Source organism: Mustelus asterias, chromosome 7 (assembly GCF_964213995.1).
Source record: "Mustelus asterias chromosome 7, sMusAst1.hap1.1, whole genome shotgun sequence".
Lineage (NCBI taxonomy): Eukaryota > Metazoa > Chordata > Chondrichthyes > Carcharhiniformes > Triakidae > Mustelus > Mustelus asterias.
Genome location: NC_135807.1, coordinates 39,654,993 through 39,677,553, shown reverse-complemented (window position 1 = coordinate 39,677,553; position 22,561 = coordinate 39,654,993). Strand labels below are relative to the sequence as shown.

The following is a 22,561-nucleotide window of genomic DNA, read 5'->3' as shown; positions in this document are numbered from 1 at the left end:
TCTTTTACACTGACCAGTGCTGCCCAATGCTACTTTTCTCTCTACATAACCACGTCTAGTCTCCGAGAGAAGTAATGGCACCTTAGCTAAATCTTACTGACCACATGCTCCAAATTCACTGTAGCTTTTCTTCTCCATTCTGAAATGTAGTGAAGGACTAATTTTCAGCTCAAAGTGCCAACAGTCTGCCAGTTGACTAAGTTCATGAAAAATCTGCAGCTGAGTAATAGAAAATTGTTATATTTTCTACAATAAAATATATCTACCCCACTCATCCCAGACATACCCTCTTCCACCTTCTGCTGTCGGAAAAACGATACAAATGTCTGAGATCATGTACCAACAGACTCAAGAACAGCTTCTGCGCTGCTGCCATCAGACTTGCGAATGCACCTTCCTCACATTAAGTTGATCTTTCTCTGCACCCGAGCTATGACTGTAACACTACATTCTGCACTCTCCCCTTTCCTATGTACGGTATGCTTTGTCTGTATAGCTCACAAGGAACAATACTTTTCACTGTACACTAATACATGTGACAAAAATGTATCTTTTTTATTTTATATTAGATTGTGTCACTTAGATTTCCATGGGAGAGGGGAAATATTATCTGGTTCTTGCCTTCCAATAAATACAAGTGGATGTCAAGTGACAGCTGGTGCAGCCTGGGAAATGACACCCCAGAGAGTCCAAGATGTATAGATTCTCATCAAGGATCATACACGATTTGTTTTTCTTAGAGTAATTTCCTAGAACGTCCACGACAGGAGCAATGATAGCAGCTAAAAAAGCAAGGTACAAACTGAAGATACAACCACCAAATATGAAGCAAAGGAGGTTCATAGATGGGGTTTCATCATTTTTCTTTTAATTGTTCCCGTTGTTTACATCTCTCATGCCCCAACTGAGCTGCATCGAAACTCAAGACAGCTAAAATAACAAAACAGCTTGTCCAGCATTATACGAAGCAGGGCACATTAAACAAAGCAGCAGGAGAACTCCCTGCTGATAAGAGTAACTTAAATCCTAGACAGGAACCCAAACCACAAAAGCATCGACATTGCACATATGTTTAACATTACAGTCATAAGACAGCAGCTCTGGCAAAGCACAAATCCCCTAGTATTGCAGTAGAAACCTGGATTTTGTACTTAAGCCCTGTAGCATAACTTAAGCTAACAACCTTCTCAATCAGAAGGTGACATCCTACCAAAGTAGGAAGCTGTCTTCTGAATCAGGAGGTTGAGTTTAAAGAGTGCATACCAATTTTACCATAACACCAGCTAGGATACGTACCTGCACCAGTGTTTTTTCTATAGTCATAAACATCTCTACATTACGATCCATTCTGGATGGATTCTGCAAGTCAAATCTTCTCCTAGAAAATGGAGCAATGTCTTAGAACACTGATTAGATTAGAATTAAAGCTGTAATTCTATCTTCAATGCTTACTTTTTTTAAAGTTCAAATGAAAAAAACTTTAACGATAAACCACACTCAAAGGATAAAATCAAAAAATCATCCACGATCAAGTCTCCCAATCACCATATCGCTACCCCACTTGAAAACAGACATTTGCCAACAACAGGTGAAGAAACAATGGCAATCGGTTGTGAAGCTCCATCAATCGCTCTAAAACATCTCATAGCCCATCTTTACCTTCACATATGAGATAGTTAACATAGTGTTTCTTTTATTTTCATAACCATTTCTGCATTAAAATCTATTCTGAATGGATTTTTCAGGTGGAAAAGGTATGTTGGCTACGGGGGGAGTGAAGTATAGGCGTACTAGAATGACAGCACAGTTACACAAACTCGGGTTGTATTCACATGAATTCAGAATTTGTATTCACTCAAATTTGTTTCAAGTGCAAGGTAATAAGGGGAACACAGTAGAGTGAGAAAAACTATTACGTTATTTGGGATCTCTAGAATTGGCGTCATTACCTACAAGTTAGTTAGAGCCAGACTTTTCTGGACTGAAATTAACGAACACGTCTTCATGCAAAGGGCGACAGAAGCATAGAAAATAGAAGGCATGAGGCGGCCTTTCAGCCCTGCTCCACCATTCATTATGATCACCCAACTCAACAACCTGATCCTGCCTTCCTCCCCATATCCTTTGATTCCCTTTGCCCCAAGTGCTATATTTAACTGCTTTTTTGAAAACATAGAATCTTTTGACTTCAGCTGCTCTCTGTGATAGCAAATTCCATTGGCTTGCCACTCTGAAAAAATTGCTCCTCATCCCAGTCCGAAAAGGTTTACCCCATATGCTTAGATAATGACCCCTGGGTCTGGACCCCCACCATCAGGATTTGTTCAAATCCACACTGGCTCCCAATTTCAATTTATCCTTTCTGATAAAAATATAGAACTCTTACATAAATGGCAATTAATTTAAAACTGAGATCAGACTTTTGGTTAACTAAAGGTATTAAGGGATATGAAGCAATGGCCATGATCTCAATGAATGGTAGAACAAGCTCAAAAAGCAAAATGATCAACCTCTTGGTTCCTATTTTGAGTGACAGACAGCAAATATCAATAGGAAATGTGTTTCTCTCATATGTTGAGAACTATAATCACTATCATCCCTGAACCTTCTAAATTCCAACCTTTACAACCCTAGATTGGGCGGCACGGTAGCACAGTGGTTAGCACTGCTGCTTCACAGCTCCAGGATCCCGGGTTCGATTCCCGGCTCGGGTCACTGTCTGTGTGGAGTTTGCACATTCTCCTCGTGTCTGCGTGGGTTTCCTCCGGGTGCTCCGGTTTCCTCCCACAGTCCAAAGATGTGCGGGTTAGGTTGATTGGCCAGGTTAAAAATTGCCCCTTAGAATCTTAAAATGCGTAGGTTAGTGGGATTAGCGGGTAAATATGTGGGGGTAGGGCCTGGGTGGGATTGTGGTCGGTGCAGACTCGATGGGCCGAATGGCCTCCTTCTGCACTGTAGGGTTTCTATGATTTCTATGATTCTAGATTGTTAAATTGCTGCTTGTAGTTTAAACTCCAGGAGTTCAAGTATAATTCTAATAAATAGACACTAATTCCTTCCAAGGCCAATACATCCTGCTGAGGGCGTGGCCCCCAGAACCAACCACAATACGCCAGGTGTGGCTTAACCAGAGCTTGAAGCACAACTTCTATTCTCTGGCATTCTAATCCTGTAGACGCAAAGGCCAGCATTCCATGAGTCTTAAATGTTGTTTTCTGTATACAATCACAAGATTTTAATGAGTTATGTACTTGGACCTTCATTGTTCTCAACTCTTCCACATTTAAAAAGTACCCTGTTCTGTTCTCAGTACACAGTGGATGATGTTACATTGAACGACATAGAAATTCATTGGCCACATTTTTACCAAGTCACAAGCTATCAACCTCTCAATGCAATGTTATGCTACCATCTAGGCTGCTTAAAATATTGCTTATCTTTGCCATCGGAAGATTTGGTCCTGTAGTTTTCTATCCCATTATCCAAGTCATTAATGAATACAGTGAACATCTGTCCCTATCTCAGATTCTTGCAGGATACCATGACTCTCATGTTGCCAATTAAGAGTACTTGCCCATGACCTCTGTCCTCTTCCACTCGGACAATTTCCTCACCAGGTCAATAATTAGTTTTCAACTTCAGCTAATTGTATCTTTACGAGAAACTTGAACAAACTGCCACGGAATGGGAGCTCGAAGCTCTGGGTATTCTGGATCCTTTGCAAAGAGATTAGCAAAAGAAAAATAGCTTTATTTGTTCTAATTTTATTTGGAAGAAGGGAGAGAAAAACCAAAAAGTGCTTTTTCAAAAGCCATATAAACAACATCCATGGGCATTTTTCCTGTCCACTTCTTTAATCACCTCTTCAAAAAAAATGCAATTGGATTAATCAGGCACGACATTCCTGTAACAAATCAGAGTCAGAGCCTTTGTCCTAGGGTGGAAGTGCCAATTATAAAGGAGGACAGGTTCAAAGTGAGAGGGGGAAAGTTTGAGGGAGATGTGCAGGGATGTTTTTCCGTGTAGTGGATGCCTGGAACACACTGCTAGAGGTGGTGGTAGAAGCACGCACATCAGCAACATTTAAGAGGCATCTGGATGGATGCATGAATAGGGAGGGGAGAGAGGGATTATGGACCAAGGGCAGCAGAGGTTTTTTGAGTTTAGTTCGGGCATCATGATCGGCACAGGCTTGGAGGGCTGAAAGACCTGTTCCTGTGCTGTACTTTTCTTGGTTCTTTGTTCAAATCCACACTGGCTCCCAATTTCAATATCCTCAAGAAAAAGGTGGTGAACCCCCTTCTTTAAGCATTGCTAACAGAATGGAATGGAGAGTTAAGAATCTGAGCCAATGAGAAGGTGCTTTGCTGTATTTATCCTTCTTTGCACAAGAGGTTAGAGGCCTGGGAAGTGCTGCTGAAGAAAGCTTTGCAAGTTGCTGCAATGCATCCTGTGGTTAGAGAGTACTAAAATCATGGTTTTCAGATGGTGGAGGGAATGGTTGTTTAAGCCAGAGGATGGGGGTTTGATCAAGTTGACAGATTTGTTTTGTAGTGCTGAGCTTCTTCAATCTTGTGAAGTTGCAACCATGCAGGCAAGTGAAAAGTACTCCCTCACACTCCTGATGGTCCAATACTCCAGAAACTGCACTCGAACAAGTAAAATTTCTTATGAACAATAGTCGGGAAAGTAGAAGAATTTTTTTGGACAATTAAGTGATAGATTTAAAGTTTTTAACGTTTATTTATTAGTGTCACAAGTAGACTTACATGAACACTGCAATGAAGTTACTGTGAAAATCCCCTAGTCGCCACACTCTGGCACCTGTTCAGGTACAGGGAGGAAGAATTTAATATGGCCAATGCACCTAACCAGCACGTCTTTCACACCGTGGGAGAAAACCGGACGACCCAGAGGAAACCCACACAGACACGGGGGGAACATACAGACTACGCACAAACAGTGACCTGAGCCGGGAATTGAACCCGGGTCCCTGGCGCTGTGAGGCAGAAGTGCTAGTTTCTGTATTTTCCCCCTAATTATGATTGGACTGCAATGGTTATTGGCTTTTCATGAATATAAAACAGATTAACTAGTTATTGATCACTCTGTTCTGTGTGGCATCTTGCAAGCACGAGCTCTTGCCTCCCAAATAATGACTGGACAATTCACATGCTGCTAAGGTGAGTGGGTCATGCTGCAGGCACAAGTTTTGATCGAATTGTTAGTTATAATCAATTATCGCCCAACTGCTTAAAAATGTTTTTCCTCATAACAGGCTGATTTTGGTGGTGCCTTATCCAACACACTGCTTGCTGTTTAAAACATCCAAGGAAAAGCAGAAATGCCAACACTGTGGCTTCACCACAGGTCTACTAAATAAATAAGGGTGAGTGTATAAGGGCAAGTAACTTTCATACCACACAAACTCAAGGCAATAACCATCACCAAGAAGAGAAAACCTACCTAATTGCCCTTGACATTGGATCGCATTGCCATTGCTCAACCCCCAACTATCAACTATCCTGGGGGCTCTCTTAGACCAGAAATTGAACCAAACCAGCCACATGAAATGCTATGGCTTTAAAAGTTCAGAGACTGATTTCTGGAGGCATGTATTCACCTTGTGACTCCCAAAGCCTGTCCACCATCTGCAAGGCACAAGTCAGAAGTGTGATGGAATATTCTCCACTCGCCTGGACGAGTGCAGCTCCAAAACAGCTGTGCGAGAAGCTCAAGCTTGATACCACCTAGGACATGGCCACCCACTGAATTGACACTCCCTCCACCACCTTTAACATTCACTTCTTCCACCACTGGCAGGCAGCAGTGAACAAGATGCACTGCAGCAATTCATCAAGGCTCCTTCAACAGCATCTTCCAAACCCACATCTACAATCTAGGATAGCAGGTGCATGGCAACACCACCACCTGCAAATTCCCATTCCTTCCCTGTCACTGGATCAAAATGCCAGTGAGAAACAAAATGCATTCAAACTAGTGTACAAGAGGACATCATTCAAAATTTTAAAACATAAACCTAGCATTTATATGGCATCATTAACCATAGCGAAAACACTCTCATGACAAACCAGACAAAATAGTCTCACTTACCTAGTTTAGTGCAAAATTGTACAACTGTTCCAAATCTACTGCTCAGTCATCAAACTAAGTACAAATTCTTCGAGGACTTACCATCCCTGTTCACTCTTGAATTTATAAGCAGCACCGAGAATGTGACCCAAGGGTCCCCCAGCCTTGAAATCAAGGAAGCACTTTGCCTATATTCAAAAGAAAAACAAAACTTCAACATAGGTCATATACCGTTCTTCAGAGAGGTTTTACAATTTACTCCAATAGCCCATTTGACAAGGAAAACAAACCTTGCTCTGCAAGATCATCCAGCTCTCAGACACCTGTTTTGGAAAGAAAGTGACTGATAGAATTACTTTCACTGACTACTCCTCTGGGATTAGAGTCTGATTGAAATTTCCAGTTACTGTTGGTTAGGTGGTTAGGTGCATTAACCCGAACAGGCGCCGGACTGTGGCGACTAGGGGAATTACACAGTAACTTCATTGCAGTGTTAATGTAAGCCTTCTGTATCACTAATAAATAAACTTTAACAGCCATCTCAGAGCACATCGTTCACGTACACCGAGAGAAATGTCTCCAAGTAGGTTAATTGTAATCAATTTTACAGTGAGCGAAGCTTGCTATTGGCCAAACGTAGCGAGGTTTTTGAAATCTCTTCCAAAAAAGTCAAGTTCCTGGCCTACAATTATTTTAACTAATTTATTTAAGGGATATGGCATCACTGGCAAAGCCAACATTATGGCCCATCATCGTTGCCCTTCAGAAGTTGATGGGGAGTATCCGTCTAGAACCACTATACTCCCCAAGGTATAGGTATACCCACAGTGCTGTTAGGGAGGGAATTCCAGAATTTTAACCCAGTGACAGTGAAGGAATGGCAATATATTTCCCATTCAGGATAAGGAGTGACTTGGAGGGCCAACTTCTAGGTGGTGGTGTTCCCAGGCATCTGCTGCTCTTAGATGGTAGTGGTTGTGGGCTTGGAAGGTGCTGCCCAAGAAACCTTGCTGAGTTCCTGCAGTGCATCTTGTAGATGGTACACATGGCCGCCACTTGGTCCTTGGTGGAGGGATTGTTTGTGAAAGGGTGGCAATCAAATGGGCTGCTTTGTCCTGGATGGTCTCAAGCTTTTTGAGTCTTGGTGGAGCTGAACCATCCAGGCAAGTGTACAGTATGGCTCGTCCAGTTCAGTTCCTGATCAATGGTAACCTCCAGCATGTTGATAGTGGGGGATTCAGCGATGGTGGGCAACGGTTAGATCCTCTCTTGTTGAGATGGTCATTGCCTGGTACCTACATGGCACAAATGTTACTTGCCAGCCCAAGCCTAGATATTGTTCAGATCTTGCTGCATTTGGACATGAACTGCCTTAGTATCTGAGTAGTAGTGAATGGTGCTGAGCATGGCACAATCAGTAAGCATCCCCACTTCTGGTGTTATGATGGAAGGAAGGTCATTAGTGAAGCAATTGGAGGTGGTTGGGCCTCGGACATTATTACTCTGAGCAACTCCTGCTGAGATTGATCATTTTGCTAAAATAATTCTGAACTAGTAACCAATCTATTTCAGTTTTCTGTATTTTGGCTCTACGCTTCTGGGATTCAGAATGTGAAAGGACGAATTTGAACTCATATAGCCCCTTCATGGCTTTGCATGCTTTCTTTTCTTTCCCTTTAGTTAAAGAGCAAAGTGCCAGGGTACAAAGCCACTTTCCACAAATCAGTACTCCAAGTCCAGCTGACACTATTATAATGCTCTTCTGAATTTCCTTTCAATTCCTCAGGTCTCAGCAAGGCCCCAGAGTTGAAGAACTGAAGTTAGGTGAGGTGGAGGAGCCATGTCAGGTCAGCTCTACGTCTTGTCATGGGGAGACAGCCATCTCCATAGAGGCACTTCCCTGTGGCAATCCAGTGGCCACTCCCACCACCTCATCAAGAGCAGGTTGCTGACAAGAACATCCCCCTAAACTGGAGGCTGCCTCCTTACACACTCCCTGACACTTGAAAATATTTAATCATTTTTACACAGCTGGGGACTCCTCAGCAGCATTCACCTCTGCAATGTACCGTCAGGAGCCTGCCTGCCATCCAGGGGCAGCCACTTAAGACACCAACTCCAGAGCACTAACTCCAGTATAATGGATCTGCCAGTCAGATTCCCAGAGAAAATAGGTATGGGGCAACATTTTAATCTTAAAGTAAGCAAGATAAACCCTGCAGATTATGTCTTAGCTTTTGGCTTCCAAATTGGGATATTGAAGAAAAAATCACGTGAAACCTTTACAAATCACTGGTTAGGCCTCTGCTGGAGTATTATGGACAATTCTGGGCGTCACACTTGGTAAAAATAGCAAAGGCCTGAAGAGGATGCAAAGAAGATTTATCAAGTTAATACCAGAGATGAGGGAGATGGGTTCTGCGAAGACCTACAGAACTACTCAAAATTATGAGGAGTTTTGATAGTTTCTCCCTATTGTTATAAGCCCAGACAGAACCTCAAGTTACATTAGGAAGCCAGATGAGACCCCAACTACTTTTCTATAAAGCCGAGGAATGATTCCACTGACGAAGTTGGGATCTTTTATAGTAAAACAAATTTTATTTAAAAAGAGTTCAAATATAAATCTAACAAATGAAGCAACTTCACTATTAACAGTTGAACAATATTTAAAAATTGAACACCAACTTTAATTTCTAACTTATCACTTTTTCAGTTCCAAATAAGCAACAAGTGACACAAGTGCCACTTTAAATATAGTTAGCAACCATAAATATACTTACTATAATGAGCATAGGCAGTCTTGAAATAAAGTACCCAAGAAGAGGCTTCACTGATAGATTTTATGCAGCTAGGTAACCTTCCCCAAAATTATTTGGGGAATTAAAAACATTTGAAGTAGCATTCCACTGCATATAACTGACCCTAAATAGGTTGTATATACTATATAATGTGAAACCATATCTGCCCTCTCATTTTCTTTTATTTTCATTTTTGAGGGTCATGGGATTTTTTTTTAAAACCCCCTTTCCTTCTTCCAAACGTAAATGTATTAAGTTATTGCTGTACTGCATGCTATTTTTTGTACTGTTATTCACGATGATTGTTGTTTAAATTAAAAACTAGAAATTTTAAGAGACTTAGTTTTGGAAACATACTACCACTGAGTGACATGATCTGAAACAGGATGTCAGGTTGCACAGGTTCACTGACATCAGAGCTTCTATTTAACCACCTATGGCAATTCCTCCAGTGTTTGATTTGTCACACCACAGAAAGTTTGTCCAATACGGATCTTCAGTAATCTTTGCTGTGACACCACTTTAAGTGAACAAATACTAAGATGCAAAGCAGCAATTGACCAGCAGCAATTAGTGCGTAGTGCGTAAGATTAGCGTGCAAGATTACAGTGCGTGGGATTGGGGGAAGTGTATTGAGATAGATCGAAACGAGTTGGCAGAGGGGAAACAAAGAGTAGGAATTAATGGATCCTTTTCAAATTGGCAGGCAGTAACTAGTGGGGTGCCACAGGGATCGGTGCTGGGGCCCCAGCTATTCACAATATATATCAATGATTTGGATGAAGGAACAAAATGTAACATCTCAAAGTTTGCAGATGATACCAAGTTGGGTGGGAGGGTGAACTGTGACGAGGATGCAGAGATTCTTCAAAATAATCTGCACAAGTTGGGTGAGTGAGCAAATCAATGGCAGATGCAGTATAATTTGGAGAGATGTGAGGTTATTCACTTTGGAAGCAAAAGCAAGGATTACTACCTGAATGGTTGTTAATTGGGAGAGGGGAGTGTGCAGTGGGACCTGGGTGTCCTTGTGCACCAGTCACTGAAGGTAAGCATGCAGGTGCAGCAGGTAGTCAAGGCGACAAATGGCATGTTGGCCTTTATTGCGAGAGGTTTTGAGTACAGGAGCAGGGATGTGTTGTTGCAATTATGCTGGGCCTTGGTGAGGCCACACCTAAAATAGTGTGTGCAGTCTTGGTCTCCTTTTCTGAAGGATGTTCTTGCTCTGGAGGGACTGTAGCGAAGGTTTACCAGGCTGATTCCGGGGATGGTGGGACTGATGTACGAGGAGAGATTGACTAGGTTAAGATTGTTTTCACTGAAGTTCAGACGCATGAGGGGGGAATCACATAGAGACTTAAAAATTCTAAGAGGACTATGCAGGGAGGATGTTCCTGATGGTGGGGGAGTCCAGAACCAGGGGTCACAGTCTGAGGATTCAGCATTGACGGAGGTGAGGAGACATTTCTTCACCCAAAGAGTGGTGAACCTGTGGAATCCATTACCACAGGAAGTAGTTGATGCCAAAACATGGAATGTATTCAAGAAGCAACAGGATATAGCACTCGGTGCGAATGGGATCAAAGGCTATGGGGGAAAAGCAGGATGAGGATGATCAGCCATGATTGTAATAAATGGTGGAGCAGGCTTAAAGGGGCAAATGGCTTCCTCCTATCTTCTATGTTTCATAGAAACCCTACAGTACAGAAAGAGGCCATTCGGCCCATCGAGTCTGCACCAACCACAATCCCACCCAGGCCCTACCCCCATATCCCTACATATTTTACCCGCTAATCCCTCTAATCTACACATCCCAGGACACTAAGGGGCAATTTTTTTTTTAGCATAGCCAATCAACCTGACCCGCACATCTTTGGACTGTGGGAGGAAACCGGAGCACCCGGAGGAAACCCACGCAGACACAAGGAGAATGTGCAAACTCCACACAGACAGTAACCCAAGCCAGGAATCGAACCCAGGTCCCTGGAGTTGTGAAGCAGCAGTGCTAACCACTGTGCTACCGTGCCGCCCCCACTGTGCTACCGTGCCGCCCACCGTGTTCTTATGTGTACACGACGAGGAATAGTTGTTGAACTCACTGAAGCAGTCTGTTGAGCCTTCCTGTACTATCTTAAAAAAAGCAAACCTATGTATAGTTTACCAGTCCTACTGTGAGATTGCTGAGTTCATGCAAAGCAAACATAGAACACAGTAACTTTATTCTATTTGACCCAGAAGCGAGCTCCCAATCACACGTCCAACACCAACAATGACTATCTCCAAAATATTGCCAATCTCCATCCTCAATTCATCTGCAATTGAAACTCTCAACCATACCTCAACTTGGTTATTCCAATTTCCAAATTTGCCATTTCCCATTTTTATACAACACAAACCTCAACTCATTCAAAATTCTGCGACCCATATTCGACTTACAGCAAAATCTGTTCACCCATCAACCCTCTGCTTACTGGCTTACACTGGCCATCAGTCCAGCAACATTCTAGCTTCTTCAATATCAAACACAATTCTCAAATTCTTCCCACCCTGCACCCTCAGACCTCTGCACTCAGCCAATTCTGGCTTCATACATATCTTGAATTCTGACCAGTTGACCATTGGCGGTGTGCTTTCTTCTGCCTGGACCCCTTCAAGCTTCTCCATCTCTCTCTCTCCCCTTGCTTCAGGCACATCTCAAAACCAGGTACTCAGACCAAATTTTATATCAGATGTCCGAATATTTTCTTGCATGGTTCGCTATCAAAATTTGTTACATAATCCATCTGTGAAGTGGTTGGGATATTTTACCACGTTGAAAGTGCTACATAAAACAGGTTATCGTTGTTTCCTTCCTCAGCACCCATAAAATGTTCACCTTATTTTCTTGAACAACATTTCAAACTGGGTTGATGGTATCATTGGTGCCATTTTCCCCACATACTTTCCATATTCACCCCAAAGTTTCAGCTGTCAACATTCAGAGCATACTCACACATACGGCTGGCAAAACAGCTTGTGTATTTGAAATTACTTACCGGAAGTTTAGTTAACGCAGGGTTGTTAACGTGCTTGCCAAATGCATCCTCCTGAAACTGAAGCAGTTGCACTACAAGACCAGCCAGTGTTTTGTTTGAAGGTGAATCAGCCTGTACAAACTGAGAAATAAAGCTTCATTGAAAGCTTGGCTTATAAAAGGGCAAAAAAAAAACTTTTCAGATTTGTTCCTTCTCTTTGCCATGAATTGTGCCCTCCTTGGCAACAGGATGGTCACAGGATTTCAGTCAGCTTCAGTGGTGAGGTTATGACAATTCCACAATTTTAAAAACTATGAATGTGCAACAGTACAATTTTAGATTGTACTTCAAACTTCAGTTGAGTACTTCCGAAATCAAACCAATGTGGCTTGAGGTCAGTTGCAGCTGATGGTAAAAACCAAAGATGAATTCAAAGAGATATCAGGTGAAGTGTGACATTAATGTTATTTTTCCTGACTTGATGTCAATCAATTCGAGACTCATTAAATACTTGAGTTGCTAAAGTGAATGACGAGAAAAACTGTCCACCAAAGCTAGTGTTTCTCGCAGTTAGCCTTAGTAAATGTGGAACTGGTGATACAAAATCCACATATTTGATGGACTAATTGGGCAGCACAATGATACAGTGGTTAACATTGCTACCTCACAGCACCAGGGGCCCGGGTTCGATTCCCAGCTTGGGTCACTGTCTGTGAGCAGTCTCCATGTTCTTCCCGTGTCTGCGTGGGTTTCCTCCGGGTGCTCCGATTTCCTCCCACAGGCTAAAAGACGTGCTGGTCAGATGCCATGCTAAATTCTCCCTCCATGTACCCAAATAGGCACCGGAGTGTGGCGACTAGGGGATTTTCACAGTAACTTCATTGCAGTGTTAATTGAGCCTACTTATGACACTAATAAATAAAATTTAAAAAACTCTAAACATACTCAAGGACAGGGCTGAATTTTTATTTCTTTTATGCAGCACGAACTTTACTGGCAGGGCAACATTTATTGTCCTAAAGAAGGTGGTAATTTTTCCAATAACTGCAAGGTTTACAGAAGGCCTACTTGTGACAATAATAAATAAAACTTAAACATTAAGGAGGGAGTGCTAGAATTTTGACCCAGCGACAGTGAAGGAACAATACAGATCCATGTCCAGATGGCTTGTGACTTGGCAGAGGAATCTGTAGATAGCAACCGTGGTATTTCTACATGCTTCAAGTGTGCATGAGCAGCACGGTAGCACAGTGGTTAGCACTGTTGCCTTACAGCAGCAGGGACCCAGGTTCACGGTCTGTGCCGATTCCGTGTGTCTGTGTGGGTTTCCTCCAGTTGCCTCGTACAGTCCAAAAGACATGCTGTTTAGGTGCATTAATCAGATATTAAAATTGTGGGCAAACAGGTCGGAAGTTGGATATTCCATGGAGAGCAAGTCAATAATCTTGATTTTGACGATCTTGTGGCAGCCACATAGGTCAGAAGCACAGATCCTCATCAGAATCCAGCTCTCAAAGACTACTCAACCCTTTCTCAGATGCAAAATGCACTTACAAATAATCAGTCACATCCACAACTAACACAGAAATTCAGATATAATCCACTGTCATTTGAAACACTGATTATAATTTCAACATTCCCCAAATAGAGTTGCCTTGCGCATCTTTTAATGATTAAAAGATAAATCATCCCCATCTGAAGTGGCACGGTCAATTCCCCAAAATTGTGGGAAATCACAAGGGATGCAATGGCTTAAGGCAACAGCCACACACTGCCCACTGAGGGCAAGACTGGCCCTAAGTTTTAACACCAAAGTGAGCAAGGGTAGAAGTATAATCATAACCTTCACTGTCGTCCTCCCCATCCCATGGGAATGGGAAACCCGTTGTGCAAGTGAACGTTTGCTTTGTTGCTGTTCACATTACAGCCCTATTTCTAACCCAAAATACGTATAAAGAATAAATCATTCACAGTTCAGTTTTGGACCCAGAGCTCTTCAATTACAACTAAACACAAAAGAAGAGACAAAATGCCAGAAATATTTTCTCCTCTTCTGTGGCGAAAGAACAGGTAACGTTTCAGGTCAACAATGTTAACTCTGTTTCTCTACAATATTGACTGAGCTTATTTCACATGTCCAGCATGCGCAGAATTTTACTTCTGTGCAGATGAACACTAAGATTTGTACCTATCATTGACTACAAACTGATTATACATGATGCACTTTGAAAAGTAGAGATTTCAGAAATGCACATATTCAGCACTAATTTACATTAAAATTCCCATCATTATGATGAGTGACATAAATCTTCACTGCACCATAATTTACCCTGGATTTTTGCAGTGCTCGGAATAATACCTTTGCTGATGAACAAAATCATTGCATTGCCATCCCATCCCACAGTTAAGTCAATAATCACCCAAGTATCGTGGATTTGTATCACTTCAACGCAAAGAAATAGCACAGGGGAATGTACAAAATGATCGAGTACTAAATAACTGGAGTAAACTAAAATCTCTGCTCCTTGATATTTTTATTTCTGAAATAATAATCAAAACTGCTTGTATAAATCAGTGGGTCTGGCTGCTTCTGTGCAGAAAGCGTGTTAACTTTTCAGTTCAATATTTTCATTGGATACAGAGTATATTGCATACACAGTGGGGAAAATGAAGTACAAGCCTGTGGTGAAACGGAGGTGGGGAAATAAATCATAAACTCTTTCTGACTGCACATTCAACCAAGTTTAAAACTGCCTTTATGTTAAGCAACTCCAGCAATCCCTTTAAGGACTACAGGAAGAACAAGAAGGATGGAATGGGACATTGCTGGTGCCGGCTGCTTCTGATAATTTTCAGAGAGGGCTCCTTAAATAGCCCCTTACCAGCATATTCAAGAGGTCCAACACCTGCTTAGGCACGCCAGACACCCATGCGGAGCAGGATATGGGCCCTCTTGGGCCCAAAAATTGGCAAAATTATGTCCTAATATATACTGTTTAATTTGAAATTTAGCTTAAATTAATAAAGTTAATAACTAAATGGTTACAAACCAGGAATTTTGAATGTCCAAAAAAACCTGTGGTCATCTCATAGGTGAAGAATATATGGAAAGAAGCATTCATTTATAAAAACAAAGGCCATGACGGAGATGCACAATGGGTGTCAAGAAATTTTGGCATGGTGGAATTTGCAGTTTGAGTTCCTTGCATCAAAATTTCCTGCATAATGTGTGCCACAGCGTGTGCCATATGCATACATCACGATGCAATGTGAAAGAAAAAAGTTATTTCAATTTGATTGTTCCCTTAAAATAGAATATTTTAATTACTACAACAAAAACAGAGCTGGATTTGGTTTTACTATTTTGTTTAGTTTAAAATTTATTTATTAGTATTACAGTAAGAAGTCTCACAACACCAGGTTAAAATCCAACAGATTTGGTAGCACGAGCTTTCAGAACGCTGCTCTTTAATCAGGTGAGTAATACAGCGCGGCCCTGTTATAACGTGATGGTTGGGGTCCATAAAATGTTATCGCCAAAAAAGCGGGGTCGCGCTAAATCGAGGTTCAAGAAAATCAGCGTTCAAACTTACCCAATGTTGACCTAACATCCTAAAACACCTATTATCGCCCTATTTGACCCGTTACGGTCAAATAGGTTACGGTTGAGAACGGAATTAAATCTCAGAGGTCGCTATCCAGCAAGCTGCACATGCGGTCCAATTCTTCATCGCCATTCTCCTTCGAGTCTCCGACTCTCAGCCCATCTCCAACAGCAGACGTCCTCAGGTGCAGGAACCCCAACCGAGGCACCTCCCCGCTGCAAGGCCAGGGGGCAGCTCATGCCAGACAGTCAGGTAGGGCACCCCTCGCAGTCATGGAAGGCATGGTCCGTGAGGAGGAATTGAGAGTCACCAGAAAAGCAACTGGGCAGAGCAGACCCATTTTCCCCCTTGATAAAAAGTTGGACAAGTGTGGGAATGACGCGGGAGGGTTGGACACATTGACCCCTTTGCTAGATGCTCTAAACAATAGAAAAGGTACGCCTGGCTTGGGAAGCCCTCGATCTCCAAGCATTAGTGGAGCTTCTTCAGCAGAAGAGCGAAGACAAAAGAAAGGCTTTGTGATGGGAGCTGTGAATGCAGAGAGCATGCAGAAGAAAATCTGCTTCCAGAGCGCTTCATGAACAGGCCAAAGGCTCTTCGTCCAGAGCTCAGTTAGCTATGTCTTCATCGCACAAGAACCCTCAAAAGGTTTCAGGTGCGCGCGAAAAGAGTGAACCAAAAGTGGGAGCCCGACATTCTTCATCAAACTCAGTTCTCCAAAAGGACACAGCCAAAGGTCAGGAATCAGCCTTGTCCACCTATCAGCAGAAACCTAAGCTGGTCTCGCCTTTCCCACAGTCTCCTTCTCCAGCACGGAAAAAGGTGCCTGGAAGGTCCAAGACTTTTGAGGGTCGGTCCAAACGCAGTCCCTCTCCTGAAAAACGCAGACTGATGTCATCTTCTAAAACTAGCAGTATGAGCAAGTAAACGTGAGACGGAAAATCAAAAGGAAAAGGCTCCCCAGAAATGCTAGTCTGGTTTTGTTACTATGACATTTTCTCTTTCTTTCTGACTCTTTCTCCATTTATTACACCGGCTTTCAGTTTGGAGGAAGGTTTAATTTTTTTTGTGGTTAGTGTGCCGACATTGTTTAGGGAGATTATTGATTTCAAATGTTTAGGGAGATTATTGATTTGTGCCATCAAACCAAATAACGAAAATGTGGTATGCGAGGATCATGGAACTAGTTCATCGGTTACCTTTACTTTTCCCCAGAGGCTGGCCTTCCCTGGTGGTTTTAACACAGCACTTTGTATCAACTTAAAGAACTTTTTGTTGCTGAATAACACTATGTACTGTTCAATGAATGGTTTGATTTTAAAAGGTTTTTTATATCAATGTTCTTTCTAAGACTAACATGACTACTGCCTGCTCTGAGGAAGCCATCAAATTAAGTAATCATTTTTATTTTCTCCAGCAAGGGTTTGTTTGCTTGATGCCATGTTAAAGAACAAAAAAGGGTCCAATGATTCATCGCGTTATATCCGATTTCGCGCTAAATCGGGGTTCCACTGTATTAGTATTACAAGTAGGCTTACATTAACACTGCAGTGAAATTACTGTGAAACTCCCCGAGTCACCACACTCCGGCACTTGTTCAGGTACACGAAGAATTTAGCATGGCCAATGCACCTAACCAGCACGTCTTTCAGACTGTAGCAGGAGTTCGGAGTACCCAGAGGAAACCCACGCAGACACGGGGAGAACATGCAAACTCCGCAGAGATGGTGACCCAAGACAGGAATCGAACCTGGGTCCCTGGTGCCGTAAGGCAGCACTGCTAACCACTGTGCTGCCTTAGTGTTTTGTCACTAAGAAAACTATTGCACTCTTACTGCTTTTACATTTAAAAAATTTTTGGAAATCGAAATGTGATAAGAACAAAAAAGCACTAGAAAACTGCTTGAAACTGATGTCAGTGCAATATCCAAAGACTGGTTCGACGAGAACAACCACACCATCCAAGATCTCATCAACAAGAGGAAAGCTCTACCTGCCTGGCAAAACGAGTCAAGCTCACCAATTAGCAACGGCGGAGGTACAAAGAAGAACTAGGGACTCTTCAAATGTAGCTCAGAAACCTGGACTACGTACAGATGCCACCTCAAGGCCCTGGATAGATACTATCAATGTTGTCGGTGAAGGATTCTGCGCATCAGCTGTGCGGACATGTACAAACATCATCATCCTCGAAAGCGCTAAGAGCACCAGCACCAAGGCCATGATCATCTCAAGCCAACTCCACTGGGCCGGCCACATGCTTAGGATGTCAGAGTCCCGACTGCCAAAGCATATCTTCTCCGCCCAGTTCAAGGAAAGCTCCTGATCAAGAGGACGACAAAGTAAGTGCTTTATAGACACCCTGAAAGATCGCCAAGAAATGCAACATAGGCATCAATGCCTGGGAAACCCTTGATCAGAAGAAACCTACTTGGAGGAATTTCCTAATTGAGATAAGAAAATTCTCGGAGAGGCCCGAAAAAGAAATGAATACCAGCGATCTAGACTCCAAGGAACAAATTCACCCCCAGGAAACATCTGCCAAATGTGCAATTGAAGATGCAGCTCTGGGATCGGGCTCATCAGCCAGGCAAGGACCCACAGAACCCATGAGCAGTAACACACAGTTTCTTAGGTGGATAATTATACTCATTAGCGAGTGATCGGTGAAGAAGAGTGCAATATCTCAAAGCTTTTGTGGAGGCACCACTGCCTCACAGCACCAGGTTACTGGGTTGGGCGAGTGTCTGTGTGGAGTCTGTATGTTCTCCCCGTGCCTGCATGGGTTTCCTCCCAGTCCAAAGATGTGCAGGTTAGGTGGATTGGCCATGTTGAACTGTGCCTTGGTGTCCAGGGATGTGGAAATCAGATGGAATAGCCTTGGTAAATGTGCAGGGTTACAGGGTTAGGGCAGGTCGTGGGCCTGGGTGAGATTGGCCAAATGTCCACCTCCTGATTTCATTTATTATTGTTACATGTATTGGTATACAGTGAAAAGAATTGTTTCATGTGTGCTATACCTACATACATAGAAAAGGAAACGAGAGGGCAGAATGCAGTGTTACAAGTCATAGCTAGGGTGGAGAGAAAGATCAACTTTATATGCGGTCGGTCCATTCTAAAGTACAATGACAGCAGGGAAGAAGCTGTGCTCGAGTCGGTTGGTACGTGTCCTCAGACTTATGCATCTTTTACCCAACAGGAAATGATGGGAGAGAATATGTCTGGGGTGCGAGGGGTCCTTGATTATGCTGGCTGCTTTTCCGAGACAGCGGGAAGTGTAGACAGAGTCAATGGATGGGAGGCTGGTTTGCCTGATGGACCGGGCTACATTCACAATCCTTTGTGGTCAGAGCAGGAGCCATACCAAGCTGTGATACAACAAGAATGCTTTCTATGCTACATCTGTAAGAGTTAGTGAGAATCGTGGCGGACATGCCGAATTTCCTTAGCCTTTTGAGAAAGTAGAGTATTGATGGGCTTTCTTAACTATAGCGTCAGTGTGAAGGAATCAAGGCAGGTTGTTGGTGATTTGGACACCTAGAAACCCGAAGCTCTTGACCATTTCCACTTCGTCCCCGTTGATGTAGACAAGAGCATGTCCTCTATTACACTTCCTGAAGTCAACAATGTTTTGTTAATATTGAGATTGTCATCGCACCAGTTCACCAGGTTCTCTATCTCTTTCCTGTACTGTCTCGTCATTGTTTGAGATCCAACCCACTACGGAGGTGTCATCAGCAAACTTGAAAGTCAAGTTGGAGGGGTGTTTGGCCACACAGTCACAGGTCTATAAGAGTATAGTAAGGAGCTGAGGACTTGTAGGGCACCAGTGTTGAGAATGATCATGGAGGAGTTGTTGCCGCCTACACTTACTGACTGCCGTCTGTGGACTAGGAAATCTAGGATCCAGTCGCAGAGGGAAGACCAAGCCCCAGGCCAAAGTTTGGAAATGAGTTTAGTAGGAATAATTCTGCACTGTAAAGGAATTCTACGGTTTTATGAGGGGGGGGGGGCTTAAAACTAATATAGAAAGGAGTGAAATAAAAACACAAATGTGTTCCTTCACTACCCTACGTACAGTTAACCAATCAGGTAGCATGTAACCATCTGCTTCCGCCCTAACTGCACGATCCATTGTGTCAGCTTACTGCACTCGGTCTGGTTTTGTTTCCCTCAGTCACACCGACTGCTGACCCAACTTCTCACCAAAATCAAAATAATCAACACGCATTAACAACTTTAAACACGAATTTTAAAAAAAGATTGGGAGGAGGAGTTCTTCTGGACAGCCCATTGTAGACCTGCAGAATATAGTTTTTTTGCCGTCTTTTAAGTTTTAAAAAAGTCGAATTACAGGCAACTTATAAAAGAAATCAAATTCCCCCAAATTGCGCCACAAAAAAGATTTTCAGGGTGTTAAACGAGAAGTGCTGGTTCACATTGCTCGTGTCAGATAATGGAATTGGACCACACATTCTTGTTGAAGGAAACTGCCCCAACACAAAGCAATGAACTCCCGACGCCAGCCCCATAGGCGGGCGGGCAGCCAGCAGCCTTCACCATGGAAATCCGAGGCAGTATCAGCGGAGAGCCTGGGTTAATCCTGATCGGGGGGGGGGGGGGGGGGGGTTCTTTTCCCCCAACCAGATCTCACACCCACCCTTTAACTACCCCCCCCCCCTTCCCGCGGAGGCCTCGGCCGCCATTTCCAGCTAAGGTGAAGCCGGCTCAGTCGCTCCGGTTCGGCCAGGCCTCAGAAGACACTCACTTTCTTGTAGCTTTTACCGAGCCACAACCTCAAGCCGTCGAACTGCGTCACGGTCTCGGACGACTCCAGGAACCTAACGTTCGGGCCTCCATCTTTCTTGCGCGACGCTCCAACCACCACTGCTGCCGCTGCCACCGCCGCCATCGCTCCGTTCTCGCGCTCTCACACAAACAGAACAACAAGGCAACAAAACCAAACTTTATTGTTCCGGCGGCGCGCGTGCGCAATCAGCACTCCCCCTCTCTCCAGAAAAGGAGTGGGAGTTTGCGCATGCGGGAAAGCCTTGGCGGCGAAGGCGAGCCAGAGTCACGTGAGTACACGAGAGGCAGGAGGCAGTTTGGTTGCTTGTGGGCTCTTTGAGTTAACCGTCATTTAGTAAAAGAATGGCTCATCTTTCACCTCAACTCCAGCTTCCCTCAGAATCCCAATGTTCCTTGATTACCTTGCAATCCAAAAATCTATTCGTTATTAGTTTATTTATTCGTCACAAGTGAGGCTTACATTAACGCTGCAATGAAGTTACTGTGAAAATCCCCCAGTTGCCACGCTCCAGCGCCTGTTCGGGTACACTGAGGGAGAATTTAGCATGGATAATTCACTGAACCAGCACATGTTTCGGACTGTGGGAGGAAACCCACACAGACACAGAGAGAATGTGCAAACTCCACACAAGACAGTGACTCAAGACAGGAATCAAACCCAGGTCCCTGATGCTGTGAAACAGCAGTGCTAACCACTGTGCCACCGGGCCGCCTTCATCTCAGCCTTGCATATAATCAACGGCTGGACATCTACAACCTTGTCATAAATAGCAGCAGGAAATACCGGAAAACGCAGCAGAGAGAGAGAGAACAGAGTGAACATTTCGAATCCACATGATGACTCTTTGCAGCTGGAGAGAGGTAGAAGCGTGATGGATTTCATACTGGGGAAGAGGTAGAGCAAAATAGAAGGTCAGAGATAGGTGGGAGCCCAGGAGAGGTTTGACAAAGACATCATGGAACACAAGACAAAAGAAGTATTAATGTCAATGTTCAAGATTTTAAAAGGTGCGGAGGTATAATTGGATTTGATTTATTGTCACATACTGGGATACAGTGAAAAGTACTGTTTCTTGCGCGCTATATAGGCAAAACAAAGTACATAAGAGAAAAGGAAATGGATAGGGTGCAGAATATAGTATTGCAAGAGAAAGATCAGCTCAATTTATGATAGGACCATTCAGAAGTCTGATGACAGCAGAGTAGAAGCTGTTCATGAGTCTGTGTTTCCAGACTTTTGTATCTTTTTCCCGACAGAAGAAGGTGAAAGGGAGTATTTCCAGGGTGCGTGAGGTCCTTGATTATGCTGGCTGGTTTCTTGAAGCAGCAGAAAGCGTAGACAGAGTTAATGGATGGGAGGCTGGTTCAGTTTTGGATTGGGCTATGTTCTGAGAAACTAGAGGTGTTGGTGGGCTTTCTTAACTATAGTGTTGGCGTGGAGGGTCCAGATTGTTGGTGATCCAAACACCTAGAAACTTGAAGCTCTCGACCATCTCCAGTTGATCACCGTTGATGTAGACAGGGGCATGTCCTCCACTACTTTTCCTGAAGTCGATGACAACTTCTTCGTTTTGCTGACATTGAGGGAGAAATTATTGTCACCAAATTTTCATCTTTTTTCTGTACTCCATCTTGTCGTTTGAGATCCAACTCATTACGGTGGTGTCATCAGCAAACTTGAAGTTGGAGCAGAATTTGGCCACACAGTCATAATTGTATAAAGAGTATAGTAAGAGCCTGAGGACACAGCCTTGAAGGGCACCAGTGTTGAGAATAATTGTGGAGGAGGTGTCAGTGACTAACGGATGTACAAAGAAGAACAAAGAAAATTACAGCACAGGAACAGATCCTTCGGCCCTCCATGCCTGCACCGACCACGCTGCCCGACTGAACTAAAACCCCCTACTCTTCCTGGGACTATGTCCCTCTATTCCCATCCTATTCATGTATTTGTCAAGATGCCCCTTAAAAATCACTATCATATCTGCTTCCACTACCTTCCCCGGCAGCAAGTTCCAGGCACCCACCACCCTCTGTGTAAAAAAAACTTGCCTCGTACATCTCCTTTAAGCTTTGCCCCTCGCACCTTAAACCTATGGATGGGTTAAGAAGTCGAGGCTGCAGTCGCAAAGGGAGTAGCAGAGCCCTCGTCCATGGAGGTCGGAGATTAGTTTTGTTGGAATTATGGTGTTAAAGGCTGAGCTGCAGTCAATAAATAGGAGTCTGACATAATTGT

The 22,561-nt window shown here is 43.4% G+C and overlaps 1 protein-coding gene across 2 annotated transcripts in view; it reads right to left on the bottom strand.

The window, feature by feature from the left end:
• The window catches only part of LOC144495656 (SWI/SNF complex subunit SMARCC1-like), a 153,813-nt gene extending 133,304 nt beyond the window's left edge, over positions 1 to 20,509 (bottom strand). For both annotated transcript variants that reach the window (XR_013498303.1, XM_078215923.1), the window contains exons 1-4: positions 20,285 to 20,509; positions 11,930 to 12,049; positions 6,196 to 6,281; positions 1,297 to 1,378 (exon numbers count right to left, since the gene is read on the bottom strand). Coding sequence is in view for 1 of the 2 variants with exons in the window: in XM_078215923.1 (XP_078072049.1) it covers positions 1,297 to 1,378; positions 6,196 to 6,281; positions 11,930 to 12,049; positions 20,285 to 20,428 (432 nt within the window). In the remaining variant the exon portion in view is untranslated. The remainder of the gene's footprint in view (positions 1 to 1,296; positions 1,379 to 6,195; positions 6,282 to 11,929; positions 12,050 to 20,284) is intronic.
• Between the last annotated feature and the right edge of the window lie 2,052 nt (positions 20,510 to 22,561).